A 17782-nucleotide genomic window follows, 5' to 3' on the forward strand; every position below is an offset into this window, starting at 1 on the left:
AGCCAGTCTAGAGAGGACCCCTGGGGGCAGGGGTGTGCAGCCTGCTGATCAGGACTCCTGTCCCCTCCCCTCTTAATTTCACAGGGCTTTGGCAGTGGAGCCCCTGGCTTAATGAGGTCCTCTCCGCTAAGGATGACCCCCCCCATGTGGAACAGGTTAAGCACAGTCCTGCTTCCCTGCATTCCCACAATAATCACAACATTGATAACAGCATTTCACTACCCACTGCATTCAGTACTGATGTGATTTGCGACCCAACACCAGCCAAGTTGATTACAATGAGCAAAACACCATTGCATCTGCTGAATATCTAAGCAAAGCAGGAGCAAACTGTATTCACATAACCACACCCAGAGTCTCTCCCCCTCCCAGCTAGCCATCAGGGAAGCATTCATTCAGACTCTGCTTACATCCTGCCCCCAGCCTAGAATTTGTCGTCCCGGCAAATCATGATCCAGATTATACCAACTGCATGAGTTCTCCACAAAGGGTCTGAGGAAATCCATTATGGCTGCCACAAGCCTGTGAGCTAAGTGTACCACTTCCTCACTAATCACTCCCGGTGGATCGTAAGTTAGCCTGTTTACTGGCCTTATAACCCTGTTGTGCCTATTGAGAGTGGGCATGGCAGTGGCAGTGGGGACTTCTTCTGGGAATAGGGATGATGAGGGTTCCCTTGAGGGTATCCCCTCTACTGGTACAGACCCCTGCATCTCTTGCTCAGATACTGGAATGTCCAGGGCACCAGGGATACTTACCACTTGTATGTCCCCTCTGTCCAGCAACCTAGGTGTATCATCACAGGTCATGGTACATCCCATAATTCCCCCACAGGTACTTGGAGGTTTCTATGTACCATCTTTATTTGCCCTAGCCCTGTCTCAGGTTTAATCTTGTAGACCGGCAGATCTCCCAGCTTTACCAAGTAAGGTATTGCCTTCCATCTGTCAGCAATCTTATGTTTGCCAGCAACACCCAGATTTCGTAGCAGAACTCTGTCTCCTGGCTGGAGCTCCTGCGAACGCATCCTAGCATCATACTGGTGCTTGTTACTATCTGAGTTCTTGTGGGCAGCAGCCATAGTCAAGCGATAAGCATCCTGCAGTTTTTCTCTTAGTCGGGAAACATACTGCAGATGTGTCTCATATCTTTCTCCATTCTCTGATACCCTGAAGCACAGGTCTATGGGTAATCTAGGCTCGTGCCCAAACTTCAAGAGATATGGGATGACTCCTGTAGCATCATTCTTCATGGCATTGCAGGAATGCACCAAAAACACAACATGCTGGCTCTAGGTTGCTTTCTGTTCTGGACGTAAACTCCCCAGCATATCTAACAGAGTCCGATTGAATTGATCTGGCTGAGGGTCACCTTGCAGGTGGTAAGGTGTTGTTCTGGACTTCTTAATTCCTGCCATCCTTAGCACCTCCTTCAGGGGGTGACTCTCAAAGTCCTGTCCCTGGTCAGAGTGTATCCGATACGGGAATCCATACACTGAAAAATATTTCTCCCAGAATACTCAAGTAACTGTGGTGGCCCTATGGTCTTGTGTGGGATATGCCTGTGCATACCATGTAAAATGGTCAGTTACTACTAAGATGTTCCCAACATTCCTCCTGTCCACTTCTAAAGACAAAAAATCAATGCATACCAGCTCCAAAGGTTTGCTGCTTGTGATATTCTTCACGTATGCTGCTCTAGTGGCCAGAGTTTTCCTTTGAACACACCAAGCGCATGTCTCAAATTTCTTGTGTACGTCCTCAGCCATAAGTTCCAGGGTTCTCTCCATTCCCAAATGTCCAAAGTCATCATGCAACCAGCAGGGTGGTGGTGGAGAGGTGTGATGAGCGGCCAGCAGGGTGGCGGCGGCGATGTGTGATGAGCAGCCAGCTGGGTGGCTGGTGGAGGAGCAGGACGATAGTGGTGAGCCAGTGGCCAGGGCTCTGTACTCTTTTGGTAGCACTAGTTGTGTTTGCTGATTTTGTAAAGGATCTGCTGTGATCTGGTGCAGCACTCCTTGTATCAGTTTTAGTTTGCTCCATTCCCTCAATAGTAGTCTACCCTCAGGGATAGATGGAATAATTGCAACAGCGTTTTGCCCCTCTCTTTTTGCAAGTTGTGGGTCACGAATGTCAGTATCTTGCAGTTGGACTTTTTGCCAGTGAGCAGCATTGAGCATGGGCAGCGGAGACTGGTCCAACACAATATAATTCACAGAGGCAGATGGTACACTTTCAGGGGGCAGGCCCAGAGTTTCTGCAACACAACCATGAAGACTCTTACGGGTCCCTGACTCTTGATAACTTCCATTGCAAATAGCTCTCACTCCATCCATAGGAATCACAGCAATTTCTGATGGCTGCGGACGCCATGACAATGCATCCGCGTCTACATTGCTTCTCCCTGATCGATATTGAATGCTGAACTCATAGCTAGCCAAGGTGGCTACCCATCTCTGTCCTATAGCACTTGTCAACAGGTAAGTCAGCGGATTGTTGTCTGTCCACACTTGAAACCTAGCTCCATACAAGTAGTCATGAAACTTCTCAGTGATGGCCCATTTCAAGGCCAAGAACTCCAGTTTGTGGATGGGGTAGCGAGTTTCACTATCAGACAGCCCTCGGCTGGCAAAGGCCACAGGCTTATGTTTGCCTTCAACTTCCTGGTATAGGACCACTCCTAAACCCTCCAAACTGGCATCTGTATGTAGGATAAATGGCTTGCTTGGGTCAGCAAAGACTAGGACCGGAGCATGAGTTAGGCAGTTAATGATTTCTCGAAAAGCCCTTTCATATCTCTTGTCCCATCATGGTCCAAAGGGCTCTAAGGGGACATAGTGTCTCTGTTCAGGAGGCCTTGGGGACCTCCCCTTACTCTTGGTTTTACACCTGCTCTTGCTGGATGGGTAAGATCATTCAGAGGCTTTACGATGGTAGCATAATTCTTTACAAACCTGCGATAGTAACCATTAAATCCAAAAAAGGTCTTAAGCTCTCTGTAATTACTTGGGTGTGGCCATGTAGTGTGTACTTCTATTTTATCCGGATCAGTATTCACGCCCTCTTGGGACACGATGTGACTCATGTACTTCACTGATGTTCTGCAGAACTGGCATTTATCAATGGAAAGCTTCAGTCCATAGGCCTCCAACCTATCAAGCACTTTAAGAAGTCTTTCTTCATGCTCTTCCCAGGTCCTTCCAAATACAATCAGGTCAACCAAATAAACCAAGACTTGCAGTAAGTTCATGTCTCCCACAATTTTCTCCATAAGATGTTGAAATGTGGCAGGTGCCCCAGAAATCTCTTGAGGCATGCGTTCAAACTGATAAAACCCTAATGGGCAGATGAAGGCTGTCTTCTCCTTACCTTCTGCTCCCAGAGGGATCTGCTAGTATCCACTTCGAAGATCCAATACTGAGAACCACTGGCTTCCCAGCAAACAGTCTAAGGCATTTTGTACTCGAGGCATGGTGTATTGGTCAACCACAGTATGGCTGTTTAGGCTGCAGTATTCGATACATATCCAGATTTTTCCATTCTTTTTACGGACCACCACAATGGGTGAGGCATATGGCCTGCGGGACTCAGTAATGATGCCATTTGCAATCAGCTTCTGAAGATGATGTCGCACGTCTTCCATCTCTGAGAGAGCAATCTTCCTAGATCTCTCCCTGAAGAGTTGAGAGTTGTGTTGTCTGATGTTGTGCTCTACCCCTTTTGCACACCCCATGTCCCACTCATGCAGTGAGAATACCCTGGATATTTCACGAAGTTTCTTCCTCAGGAGGTCTTTCCACTCCTCGGACAATGGCGAATCTCCAAAATCAAACTTTGCAGGATCTATTGCCGGAACTTGAGTTTCACACTGGGGTCTTACCATGGTTTCAGGCTCAAAGAGGTCTGCTATCTTCTGCCTTTGCTTCACAACAACATCATGGCTTGTTTCATTAGTAATCAGTATAATCACCTTTTCCTGGGCTTCAGCAGGTACGGTTATGACTCCACTGTTGACCAGCACTCCTTTAGGGAGCTCTTCTTCAGCTGGCTGCTCTACCATTGTTAATGCCCCTTTACTGCCTTTCAGTCACGTACTCATGACAAGCACTTCTTGCTTCGTCCTTGCAGGCACTACTAAGGGGGTCGTGCCTGTGTACCTCAATGCCCCCATCGATAGCTCAGATGTCTCCTTTTTAGTGCTCTCAATTTTCCTACAGGCTTCAGCACAAAGCGTCTATAGATCATCAGGATGTTCAGGTATTGGTCCCCAGCCCATCATCTGCAGTAATCCGCGAGTACCTTGAAGAGGCTGGAGTTGGTCCCTATCAGCACATACACATCAGAGATTCCTTTAGGGACAGGGCATATTAAGACAGCGGTGTCCACCTCTTCTCTTACCCCAGCAACCTCCTCCGGGAATTCCAGGTGCACTATGACATACGCTTGGTAGGGGTATTCATCCATGCTGAGGCCACACAGGCCAAGGCTGGTCAGTGGCTGTATAGGCAGGTGCCTAAGCATCTGTTGGTAGAATGACTGAAATATAATAGTCACTTGAGATCCAGTGTCAAGCACTGCTTTACACTCCGCCCCTTCAATCCTCACCGTGACCTCTTCTCGAGGCCCTATCAGCCCTGCGGGGATCCCAGCTGGACAGCCCCTGACCCCAGACCCTTCAGCAGTTCCTTGCCTCCACCCAGCTGATCCTCAGCTTTCCATACACTAAGGAGGGATTTTCTTCATTATGACACTTGGCAGTACTGTGTCCATCCTGACCACAGAAGAATTGCCCTTTCTCCCTTTGCTCAGGAGGGATGGTGGCTCTAATGCTGACTTCTCCATCGCCACAGCCAGAGGCTCCTTATGCCTGGAAGTCTTTCTCTGGTCAATGGTCCTTTGCAGCTCAGCTATCCGTTCTGTTAGAACCTGCACTTGTTGGGCAAGTTCCTTTCTGGTGCTCACCATCAGTGCACTGGCTGTCCAAAGGGGTGCTGTGCTGGCTGGCTCAGACAGTTGGGCTTCCCAAAAATCATTGGCAGCCTGCCTGTCTTCCTCCTCTCTGACCTCTTATCAGCTGGAAGTAACTCAGGGGATGTTCCCAGTCATTCTCTTAACTGGAGAGGAAGTAGAATCGTGTTCTGATACTGAGTTCCTCTTACAATTTGAGCTAGTCTGGTCTGATCCATCTGCTCTGCAGTTCCTGCTCCCCTCTTGACAGCTCCCTGAAGCAGCCTCTCCAGCCTCTGTACATAAGCTGAAACCTTCTCGCCCCTTCGCTGTCGGGAATTAAGGAACTTACAATAACTGTCCTCAGAGCCCTCTGCACTCCCAAAGGCGTGCTCGAGGGCCTCTAGGCAGTCCTTCAGACTGACCCCAGGGTTAGTGAGCTTCAGGGTGAGAATCACATCTAATGCTGGGCCCCTGATGCTCTCTACTAGACATCTTTGGTTCTTGGCATCTGGTACGGCCCACTCCTGCAGCATTTCAGTGGTATGTTCTAACCACGGTTGAACTCCTCTTCCCCAGGTATTGGGATGGGACCCCCAGCAAATAACCTTAACTTACAATAGGAGCTTGACGTAGCATGGTACAACACAACCTTTTCCAATGTTTGCCCCAGTGCTTTTGCCCAATCATCAGCCGAGGCTGCAGCCCCCGATCTAGGGGCTGCTGAGCCAGGGCCCAACAAACCTGACATATTAACCATTATACAGTGATTTTCTCAAAATATAAACACAACTGTTTCCCAACTTACTGAATCACTCAAGAGGTGCTTGCGAGGGGTACTGACCCAGGATCCCGGACAAAAGGTAACCCTTCTTCCAGGTGAAGCCAGCAGCAACCAGGGCCGGGTTCAATATCTAGGGGTTCCTTTCCATCAGTATAACACAGAAATGGCTTGAGCCCCCACCTGGGAAAATTACCCACCACCCCCGCAGTCAGTACTAACGTGATTTGTTACCCAACACCAGCCAAGTTGATTACAATGAGCAAAACACTGCTCTATCTGCTGAATATCTAAGCAAATCTAAGCAAAGAGAAGCAAACCGTATTTACATAACCACACCCAGAGTCTCTCTCCCCCCCCCCAGCTAGCTGTCAGGGAAGCATTCATTCAGACTCTGCTTACATTTAAATAAGAAAAGGAATTTACCTATCTGTAATTTTTGTTCTCTGAGGACATGAGATAGGATTACAAGGTCCCTCTCCCACCACCATTAATATCTTCTGGTAAAGTGCCCAGAGCTCTACAGACCATGCATACGTGTTTGTTCTTTCTCCTTCCTGGCTCTTCAGAGGAGTCTTTGGTAGCTACTTCCTTACTGGGTTATTTTGGGAGCTGCCTAGAAATGCCCGCCTTTCCAATTAAAAGGAAAGCTTTCAAGAAACTGTTGGAATCTACCTAATTCCCCTATACTTTAGCAGCAGGGCAGGCAAATTGGCTTCTGAGGTATCTTTATACTGCCTTATGGGGCATCTCTCAGCTGCTGTCTATTTGTTTTTTTGTATTTTTGGATACTTAATGTTTAAAATCTGAAACAAGACATTTTATCTCAGGCTGTGTAGGAATTAATTATTCAGCAAAGTCAATTTTATTAGAAAACAACAACAAAAGAAAGTTGAACTCTGGTGAACAATCCAAATGAGCCGGACTGATCAGAAGGCATCAGAAGAATATAACCCTTTAGCAGACCCTGAGGAAATTTCTCAATAAGGCAAGCAGAATGATGAAAGGGAGCCTGGAAAGGCAAAGTATAAGCTATGGCTCAGCACTGGGAGCCTCTCTATCAACAGAAGCAAAAATGGAACTGACAGAGGCAGTAGGTAGCACTGTGCCACCTCACCAGGGTTTTGTGTCTCACTGATTCCATATCAAATTTGTTCAGTTTACAAATAATACATTAAAACTGCCAGTCCTGGAAACAACCAGTGGGCAGAGTCAAGCTGGGTTCTCTCCTTCTCATACATCATCAGTAAAAGTAATGATATTGTAGGTTGCACACCTGTATCTGGGGCATAATTTGGCCTGGTATTTCTGGCGATGTTGCGTAAGAAGGAATAAATGCAGCTGACAGTATGATCCGAAGCCGGATGCACAGGGGTGACAGTTAGAAAGAAACATCAGTTTTATTTGTAAATTGAGCAAACTTGATGTGGAATCAATGAGACACAAACATGGAATCCCACAATGCAGATACAGTTTGGAATGGAATTATACTTCAAGGATTCTATTGTGTCTTTACAGCTATTTGTGTCTTCCAGCAGATACAAGACCTCCCAATGAACTTGAGCAGGATCGTCAATGTTTTACACCCTTTTAGTGAAAGCAACATGCTCTGTTCTCAGCTGAGTCATAGCCCTGAATCTTCTTCCCTTCTTTAGTGTGGCTGGTTCTGCTATAGATGCTAGCCCGGAACAGTCCTTGTACTCATGAGAACAAGCACTGCAGCTGAGCCCACACCTGAGCAGGAAAGCAAGGAGGGAGAGGCTATTTACACTCCTTCTCTCCTTGTGCAACGACACAGGAACTAGGCAAACCAGGATGGTTTATCTGAATCACTTTATTTTCCCAGAGTAGAGTAGGAAACAATTGTATGAATAAAATGTTATAAAAATTAGAGTCACTGGGCCCGATCCAGGACCCTGCTCCATCTGCTTTGTGTTTCAGTGCAAAGCAGTTGTACAGCTAGAAGATCTAACCATAGGGGAATCACTGAGCAGCAGAAAACACCATAGTGGCTCTGACACGAGCCCTCTTACACTCCCAGTGCAGGGGGCATTACCTAGGGAAAGGGTCATGAAGATGCAACCACATATCATTAAGTTTAAAAGATAGGCATCTGCACAGTTTGTACTGAAAGCATGCATGTTGTTACTAATAACATGCTATGGGAGTATGATAATTTTCTGTTTTGTGTTTAAACGTATATTTCAGTAGCTTAAAAACAATTAAATGCTTTGTATTCATAAACTTAATAGTTTAAATGTTTGATTCTTTTTTTATTTCCAAACTGCCTTCTAAGGTATGTTGCCTGAAGTTTATTAACGGGGTAATGCAGCTATTAATGCTTTGGAGAGAACTCTAAGTAAAAGGCTTGACTTTTTCAAACACATACTAATTGTACCTGCTGAAGGTCTAAAGAACTCAAGATTGCATAGCTGAATGGTTTTAAAGAAAGAAAATTATGTTACTTAGCCCTTTATATATAATGTTGTTAGGGATTGGGAGGGGGAAACATTCACTGGAATTTGGAGTAGGAAAAAACTCATTACTTTTAACTAGGTGGGCATACTGCCTCTTAGAAATTTTAATGCTGTTTAAATAGGACAACACCCAGAGTGTATGTGTTGTATTCATCCCTGAAGTGAAATGTTTTTATTTTTGTATCTAACTCGACAGATCTACTAATATTTTAGTCCCAGAAATATGTTAGCAGGATAATCCATGAAGTTAAATAAACTAATTTGCATAATTTTGTTTTAGACATTGCCTTTTATTTCTCCAGCAGACCAATATCATATAGATCATGCCCTGAGGCCTGCTTATGGCTCCAAGAGGTTGAAAGGGCAGCTGTAGTTCCAGCCGAGCCTCCCAAGGCAGCTTTATGCCCCTAAAACTGCCCTTAGACTGGAATGATCAGATACCCCAGTTTTATGAGCAGAACCTGAAGGCAATGCAGCAGACAGGACTGATACCAGAGGATCTGTCCCATACTTTTTTCTAGGGTCCCTACAGTAAAATGTAGAGCTGGATAAAAAGTGGGACAATGATTCATGACCAGGTTTGCAAATAAGAACCTGAATTACCATTTGACATATTGGCATTCTTTGTATTTGCTTTGTCACGGGTATTCATGCAAGCCAAGTTTTAGTCTTACAAATCTTTTTGGAAAATAAAAAACAGAATTATAATGGGAATTTGTTTTATGACAAAACAAAATTTATTTTGCATGGAAGCAGAGGCAATTTATGTAGTGGCCATTTTAGCATGCCAGCACAGAGAGGGGAAATGGAGGAAGGTGACAGGGAGATGGAGGAGGAGACCAGTGTAGGGGAGGAGTGGGGAGAAGGATGAGTAGGATTGTCAGGTGTCTGGTTTTTGACTGGAAAGTCCGGTCGAAAAGGGGACCTGACAGTGTCCTGTCAGTATTACTGACCAGACACCAAAAGTCCGGTTACCTGAGTAACCATCCACAATCGGCTTCCGCTTTGCTGCTGGGAGGGTGGGAACTGGGAAGAGCAGCTGCTGCTGGAGCTGGAGGAGCACTCAGGAACTGGCCAGCTCTGGCAGAAAGGGGTACCAGCAGCTGGCACCCGGGGGAAGGGATCCTGAAATGCGCGACATTTGAAGAACAGGGCTGGTGGCCAGGCTCATCCCCCAGACCTCCTTCTCATCCCCCTTTGTGCCCCACCCCTGGGTGCTGCCCCCCATCCTGTCCCAGTCACCCCTCCACCCCCGGAGCGCCGCTCTCCCTCCCCCGTCCTGCCCCAGTCACCTCCCTCCACCCCCGGAGCATGGCTCCTCCTCTCCCTCCTGTCCCAGTCACCCCTCCACCCCTGGAGCACGGCTCTCCCTCCCCATCCTGCCCCAGTCATCCCTCACCCCTAGATCCCTGCTCAGCTGGAGGGGGGAGGGAGGTGATGGGGAGAGGAAGAGAAGCAGGGGGAGGGCCTCGAGGGAAGAGGTGGAGCAGGGGCAGGGCCTTAGGGGAGAAGAGATGGAGCAGGGGTGGGGCCTTAGGGGGGAAGAGGTGGGGCGGGAGAGGTTCTGGTGCTCAGTTGGCCACCCTAAGGATAAGGCTGGATAGGACTGAAAGTATCACCTTTGTGGACTGACCGCAGTGGTTGATATTGCTTTGGTTGAAATTAAGATTGTGTTTTACTGAGGAGACTCATGTGTTACGTGTAGCATGTTGCTGTCACCACTGGACGTGGGCGATCTGACCTAGTGTTCGAAGCAGGAGTTGGGAATCAGGCCAGGTCAGATACCAGAAGGTCAGAGTTTGAATGGGCCAGAGGGCAAATCGAGAGTCAAGTGTCAGGAGGCAGGCAGAGTCAGGTTACCAGGAGATCAGAAGCAAGAGACAAACTTGAGAGCAAAATCACGAATCGATAACCAGTAAGGCCAGGCTGGAATACCACAAAGTCAAGCCCAGGGAGTGGGAGCAGGAGCAGGAAGCACAAGGCACACAGTCCAGAGCAAGGTGGATCCCAATTGCATGGACAATGTCCTGTTCCTGTGCTGGGTTTACATAGGGGCTGTGGACCAATTAGGGCCACCAGTGTTCTGCCAATTAGCTCCCAAGACTGGGGTCCTCTGTCTGAGTTCAGCTACTATTCTGACAACAGTTACCAGGTTCCTGGGTGGCAGGTTGGAATTTGCTAGCTACACAGAGCCCTGTGGACCAGCTGGAGGCAGAAGGATGTTCCTTGTTGGAGTCTGTCATTGTCAATGAAAACTGGTTGCATGGTAATTAGGGTATGGATATGAAGCATCCCATTTCCATGCATTTTAGCATTTGCACTGGGGAACGTCACACTTAACAAACCTTAATCTCCTTTTAAAAGAGATTTTGTTCATGGAATTCAAACTTACGGTGTATAAATGGAACATCAGAACTCTCTGCCAACTGCAGAAGTCTCTTGTTCACATGTAGAAGGTTTGTACCAGAGAAGCAGCATCACACAAACATGTTGCTGCTGAAGGAAAGTATTGTTATATAAAGTGATGCCTATACATTACTTTAAAGAATTCCCTGACAGCATCAGAAGAAACAGTATTGACATCCTCCTCGCCATCATATGGACAGACTAACACACAACCTTCTCTTTCTTCTTGAGCTATTACTATTTAGCAGTAGCACTACTGTAACAGGCCTGTTACTCGGCAAATAGGCTGCCCTGGTCCAGAGAGCATTGCAGGTGTCCAAATGAACACTTAGCGATCTTCCACTACCAAACACATGTGATACCATTAAAAAAAAATAAACAAAGAATAAGTAAATAATTTAGTAAGTGGGCCTATTTTCACCCATCCACTTGCCGATCTCAGAGGCATGTAAAGACAGATGAGTATGACTTTTAGGTAATCAAATAAAATAATAAAATAGACATTTGAAAGAGAGTTTCTAACACGTTTACTAGGAAGAGTGTGAGGCTGTCTTCTGTGTTCTATTGAATTGTTTGGAAAGGGCCTAAGTCCCATTTTCAAAAGCAACTAAGACACCGGAGCAACAGTTCCAGTGAAAATCTATTGAAAGTCAGTGGAACTTAGACACTTTTGAAAATGGGATTTAGGCCCCTAAGTCAACACAGAGCTTTTGAAAATTTTACAGTCCGTCTGCCAATTACCTATTCCTGAATACTGAGGCTGGTAGTCTCTGTGTTGCTCACTCCTTCCCCACTTGTGAACAATAACTCTCATAAAATGACCTTCAGAAAAAAGGTGATATGTCCTCCTGTGCAAATAAGACAATCACTAGCAGGTTTTCTGCATGGAGCACATTACGCACTAAATATTTATCAACAGTACTGGAAGACTCCCTCCTTCTTCATGTTCTTCTCTTCCTTGCCATGCACCTCATGCTATTCCTGCAATTACCCCTTTCCTGAAGAAGTAATTGGCACTTTACCAGCATTGAGTTTTCTTCTCTTTTAAAAGGGCGAAAACCATAATACATGTCATCCGCGGATTAATACTCCCTCTCCATATACATTAATTTCATTTTATTGCCCTGTGATAGGACAACATCCTGTACTACATCCCCTGTACTCAAAAGGGGTCCCCCCGTCCTTGACAGATTGCTTTTCCCTTAGTATGAACAAGAGGCTGATATTTCTGTGCAGCAGATAGCTGTGGTCTGCCACTAGCAGAAATGCTAGATTGAGATGACACAGTTATGCTTGTGATGCCCATGTAAGGCTTGTACCCTAGCATCTGCTTGAGGCCTAAACATCTATACATGTTTTTTGTTTTTTTTTGCCAGATCCAGACTTCCTCCATTTCCACTTCTAATTCATTGACCAAAAGAGGCAGTTAGTAACATCACAAAGCTTAATTAACACACAGAAGAACAGACTTGATGACATATTTCCAAAACCACTGGCCAAAGCCAAGACATATAGGTTATTACAGAGTTTTTACACCGCCTTTCTAACTAGGATCATGCATGAAAAGTCACTCCACAGTTAGTGCATGTCAATGGCGGTGGTCAATTATGAGGATGACATGACAGAAAGATGGAGACCAATATGTTCAACTAATGCCATTAACCTACTTTCAAAATATGGTTGTTGATGGGACATTGCTTGAAATATGTGGCTTCTAGAACCATATTGCTTCTAGAACCATAGCCAGAGCATTGGCACAGAGTATATTGTATGGACAACTGCTACCTTCTCAGCTAGGGTTGGGCATGCTCATCCACGGCAAAATCATTAGTTTGTTTGTGACAACAATATTGTGAATTTCTTAATCCTTCTGTTGTTGTAAATTCCATCTAACTCCTTCTCTTTCCACAAACCACTGCCATCCTCTACTGAGAGAATCACATCTTCCACTTCTTTATTACAGCCAACCTCATCCAAATTGGGAACAGAAACAATATCATGTGACTACGTGAGCAACCCATCAACTAACTTTGTTTGCATGAAACGCATGAGGACTAATTTCAAATCAAGAACAAATTTGTAAAAATCTAAGTCAGTTCGTGAACAATCTACAAACAGAAAAAGGGGTGAAATTTTTCTCTATAAATAGTTTGCTAACTTCTGGTAAAATATGTTTCGAGTACATAGACTTTTAACAAATAATAAAATAATAATAAAAAACAACTACAGCAATAATACCCACACTTATACTGTTTTGTATGCTAAATTATATAATTAATCCTCACAACAGTCTAAAGAAGGTAAGTATTGCCATCCCATGTCTTACAGATGTAGAAACTGACACTGAAAGACTAAGGGCTGGTCTACATTGGGGGGGGGGATCGATCCAAGATACGCAACTTCAGCTACGCGAATAGTGTAGCTGAAGTCGAAGTATCTTGGATCGAATTACCTGGGGTCCAGACGGCGCAGGATCGATGGCCGCGGCTCCCCCGTCGACTGCGCTACCGCCGCTCGCTCTAGTGGAGTTCCGGAGTCGACGGTGAGCGCGGTCGGGGATCGATATAGCGCGTCTTAACGAGACGCGCTATATCGATCCCGGATAAATCGATTGCTACCCACCGATACGGAGGGTAGTGAAGACGTACTCTAAGAGACTTGCTAAAAGTTAAATTTAAAAGACAATTTTATGTTATACTCTTTTTGTTGTTATTTTGTTCATGGACGGTTTCATGTTTTATGCTTTGTGGATGTTGTGGAAAGGGTTGTTGTGTTTATATTAATCTTGTTTTCCATTCATTAAAATATGTTGCCTTATACGGTTAATATGTAATGTAAGGAATCTTATTCGCATTAAGTTATTCACCGCTGACTTCAATGGTACACTTTGAGGCCCCATCTCAGTACAGCATTTAAACACAAACTTATGTCCCATGCCTGTTTAATAAAGCACATGAGCACATACTTAAAATTAGGCATGTGCTTAAGTGCTTTGTTGAATAGGGATGGACTGCTGAATAGGAGGGCATGAGTGAATAAGCACTACTCAACATGAGAAAGGGAGGCAAAATCAAAGCTTTAATTTGTACTTTTTTTGTATTCAATGTCGTTAAGGTGATTAGAGGTCTCTAGACATGTAGGGCTGAAAAATACACACTGATTATTATTAGAACATGTACGCCTACTATAGAATACATGACTGTGTGTAACAGTTTGAAAAATGTTGTCTGTGGAGTCAATGACTTTTATGTGTATGTGCTGTATTGCCGTTAATATGGATATTGAGCTAGAATTAACATATATGTAAATTTTGCTAAGTATGACATTTAATATCTCACACTTGTAAGTGGGGAAACTAATTATCAAGTGATAGTTTATTAACCATACTCACTTGATTGCAAAATAGATTTAATAAAACACTTAGAATACATTGTTTTAAAATACAATTTTCCATGCTGGCTCAGCAACAAAAACATATTGATTTGTCTATTTGGGGCCCAGGCTTAGGTACAGATTTAGGATCCTGTGCACTGCCTGATAGACAATTGGGGCCATATCCTTCTGTCTCCACGGAAGTTAAAGGCAAAGGATGTGGTTCTGATTTCACAAATGTTAAATCAAGGATAATTTAAATCAAGGAGTTATTCATGTAAAACAAATTTAAGAATCAAAAAATCAAATTTAAGACCTAATGGCATAAGGATTTGGTTCTTAGCATACTTGCTACTGAGGAAATGTATTCTTTTATACTAGGCACCATTTCTCAATTTTAGCATCATATGTGTTTTTGATGTATGGGGTCAAGGGAAAATGTCCTTTCCCCTTGCTCAGAAAGTTCAGCTTACTTTACTTTATAGTGTTTATAAAATGTGCCATATAAATGCAGTTTCTGAGACATTTACATCTTCTTTTAGTGTGTCAATTCAATATTTCCTTATTTCTGTTTAGAAATTTAAAAATATTTTTACTTTAAAAACAAAACAAAAGAAAGTTGCTCACCTTTAATTTGCCTCCTCAATCTGACATGGCATTCAATTGTAGGAGCACTCTAGTATTAGAAATAAAGACTGAGAATGTGTGTCATACTGTGTGGTTCAGCGCTAAGACTGAAAACACGATTCTACTTTCACAGAGATGTAAATCAGATGCAACTCTGCTGAAGTTAATGGAGTTAAGCTGATGTAAACCAGGAAAATCAGGCTCTGTCTTATACAAATGTAACAATCCTTCCCAGCTCTCAATTCCTGAACTGCTCCACATAACATAACAAAAAAAGGAAGAAAATGCAGATATGTCCCCCCTCCCCCCAAAAAGGTTAGAGAACTTTTGTTAAAAGGTGAGTAACTTGGTTCTCTCACTAATGGAAGTCTCTTCTATACTAGTTCCACTCTTGGAAGCTTGCAAGTACCTGTTTTCTGGAGGAAATACTGAAGAAAAGTTAACCAGAATGGAACTTTTCCCCATCCAAACTGCTTAAAATAGAGGAATTTTAGAAAATATAGCTAGAGATTGAAGTGGATGTTTGACAGATATCTTCTATCAGTAACTGACAAAGGCATGAAGCAGTAATTCTTGCTGAATTTGCCTGGTAAAACATTGTGACACATTATACTATACTATCCATTTGGCCAAACATTACTTAGAGATTGAGTGCCCCTCAGACTTATCCCCAAAGGCTACAGTGTTAGAGATTTGCAAAAGGCTTTTGTCCTATCAATATTCAAACTCAGAGTTTTCCAATATATTGTTTATGGAGGATTCCTTTCCCTTGAGGCTAAGAATGTGATAAACCTCCAGTCAGGATTCAAATTTTATACAAATCAGTTCTCTTTAGTGGTACATTTTTTAAGTCACTTGGAAAATGATTTCTCAAAATAACAATAACAATTCCTTACACAGCTGCAAACTTTAATGTGCCAATATTGCCTAACACATTTCAACTATACTACATCCAAAATAATAACGGAAATATATACAGAAATCATAACGAATCTACAAAATAACTAGAAAAAACATACACAAATACCGTAATATATGAATAGGAATTCATACATACATAATATGAAGATCATAATGGAAAATGCAAAGGCAGCCACAATAGCCAACAGTAGAGGTGGTGAGAGAAATGAAGGCCTGTCTTTTTTCTCCTATCCCACCATCTCCACCAGAGTCAGTAACAAGCTATCTGGGAGACACTAGCTCACCATTACTCCACCAACTGGCACTCCAGGATATCAATTTTCTCTAACTACATCCTACTGATTCTCTACTGCTATGGGTTCTAATTTACCTGTTTTAATACCATCAATTGTTTTCGTACCTTTCTATCATGCCAGTCTACACTCCCTGCTTTCCTCCTTCTGATCCTTAGTGCTATCCGTTTCCTTCTCTCCATGTTCCCTTTGCTTGTCTTCAACACAATATTCCAACCCACCTTTTATCCTCATCATGTCTATGCCTGGGTCCCTCCATTCTCTCCTGCCCTCAGCACGTATGTGTAAACACTCTAAGGAGAGACTTGAGAGTGAACTAGAAAAGAGGACTTGGAGTGGATGAACAGGTAAGGAAGGGAAAGGGAAACTTCTAATCTCTTAACCAGCATCCCCTCATGTAAATTCTGCTCTAACCACCATGTGGTCAGTGGCTGTCTTCACAGATGCCTGTACATTAAGCTGATTGTGCCTAGTGAAAGAGCACAGGGAATGCCAGGTGACATCTAGGAAGCTGGCATGGGAAGATAAACTTACTGTCTAGCAAGTCACATAGGGTCAAATACAAGGTGTTTCCCCCAAAATGTATCCCCTCTGAAGGAAACAGGAGATGGAATAAAATATTCTCTACCATGGACAAATTCATGATGATTAGAGAGCCACCAGAGAGAAGCTGAGGATGTAAACACAAAACATGAGAGAGTCCTGGGCAATAATGTTCAGGCTATTCACTCCCTAAGAAACCCTGGATAAGCTATTTTAAAAACAATTTTTTTGAGAAGAGAGAAACAGAAAACTTTTCCTTGTTGTGACTTCAATACTCAGCAAATAGCTAAGCTAGACAAATGGACAACTTTCTAGTGTCAGACTCCTTTTTCCCATTCAAGGGAATGTATATCTTTTTTTGAGCAAGACACAACTGCACAATCCCCCCTAGTAAAGAAGAACCCTAAGTCTACTAAGTGCATATTTAAGTCCCAGAGTACATTTAGCAATAAACCCTGTGTGGTGCCATGAGAAGTGCAGGTGGTCTATATGCCTTCTTGGCCTGAAGGACAGACTGGAAGGGAATTCTGCAAAACACATACTCCAAACCTTAAGAGACCTTCCTAATGGGGCCAGCCCATGGCTCAGATTCCAAATGGGAGGACACTTCTCTTCCTCTGTAGCTGACTATAACAATTGTTAAAATTTGAAAGGGAAAATATTTGCATTTGACACAAATAGATCTCTAGAAACAATGAAAGCTGCATGAAAGTCAAATTCTAGGGAGCCACGGAAAGCCTTTTGGTAACCCTTAGAGGACAGGTTAGACTCCTGATAAGATTTAACAAGTAGAAAGGGCTCTTTAATCCACTCAAGTACTTCTTGGGCCAGGGGCTAGCAGGGAACAAAGGGGGCCTGCTGAGATCCCTTACATTGTGGAAGTCTTGAAATATCTCTTCCTGCATGTCTGAGGCTGCCTCAAGGAGAGCCTTTCCCCTTTACATGGGTTGGATAGACTGATTTCATAGCCCCAGAGGCCACCAAAGCTGTTGCTTTAGAGAGAGCCTTTGCCCACACACACAGGTGAGCTTCTTTCTCAACCAACGGAAGCTGAGTGAGCCCCAGAAATCCCTTCAGGTTGAGATGCTCACTTTTTAAATTTTTTTTGAAGATAGTGGAAGTTTTTTCTCAATGAGGTCAGAAAAAATTGCTTAGCACCTCCATGGGAAAGTGCTATTGCAAGAGACACTGTTAAGGTGTATTCTATTTGTTTTAACCTTCTATGGTTAAGAGACAAATAGCAGCCAGATATGGTAAATTTTCTGCATGTTGATGTGGGTGAGGCAGATATCAAGCTGGAGAAACAGAGAAGGGAGCCCAAAAAAGTCTTTAGTGAGATTGGTCAGCATCATACTTAGCAGGGTAAGAAAGCTATCTGCCCTGTCACAGACTGAGCCACAGAACTATGTACTGTCA

The 17782-nt window shown here is 43.9% G+C and overlaps 1 protein-coding gene across 1 annotated transcript in view; it reads right to left on the reverse strand.

The window, feature by feature from the left end:
• CCDC178 (coiled-coil domain containing 178) overlaps nt 1–17782 on the reverse strand; it is a 302851-nt gene that overhangs the window by 2434 nt on the left and 282635 nt on the right. Inside the window, exon 19 of the mRNA XM_026647335.2 lies at nt 14990–14997. Within this exon, the coding sequence (XP_026503120.1) occupies nt 14990–14997 (8 nt within the window). The remainder of the gene's footprint in view (nt 1–14989; nt 14998–17782) is intronic.

This window comes from Terrapene carolina, unplaced genomic scaffold, assembly GCF_002925995.2.
Source record: "Terrapene carolina triunguis isolate 2854851 unplaced genomic scaffold, T_m_triunguis-2.0 Scaffold58, whole genome shotgun sequence".
Taxonomy (NCBI): domain Eukaryota; kingdom Metazoa; phylum Chordata; order Testudines; family Emydidae; genus Terrapene; species Terrapene triunguis.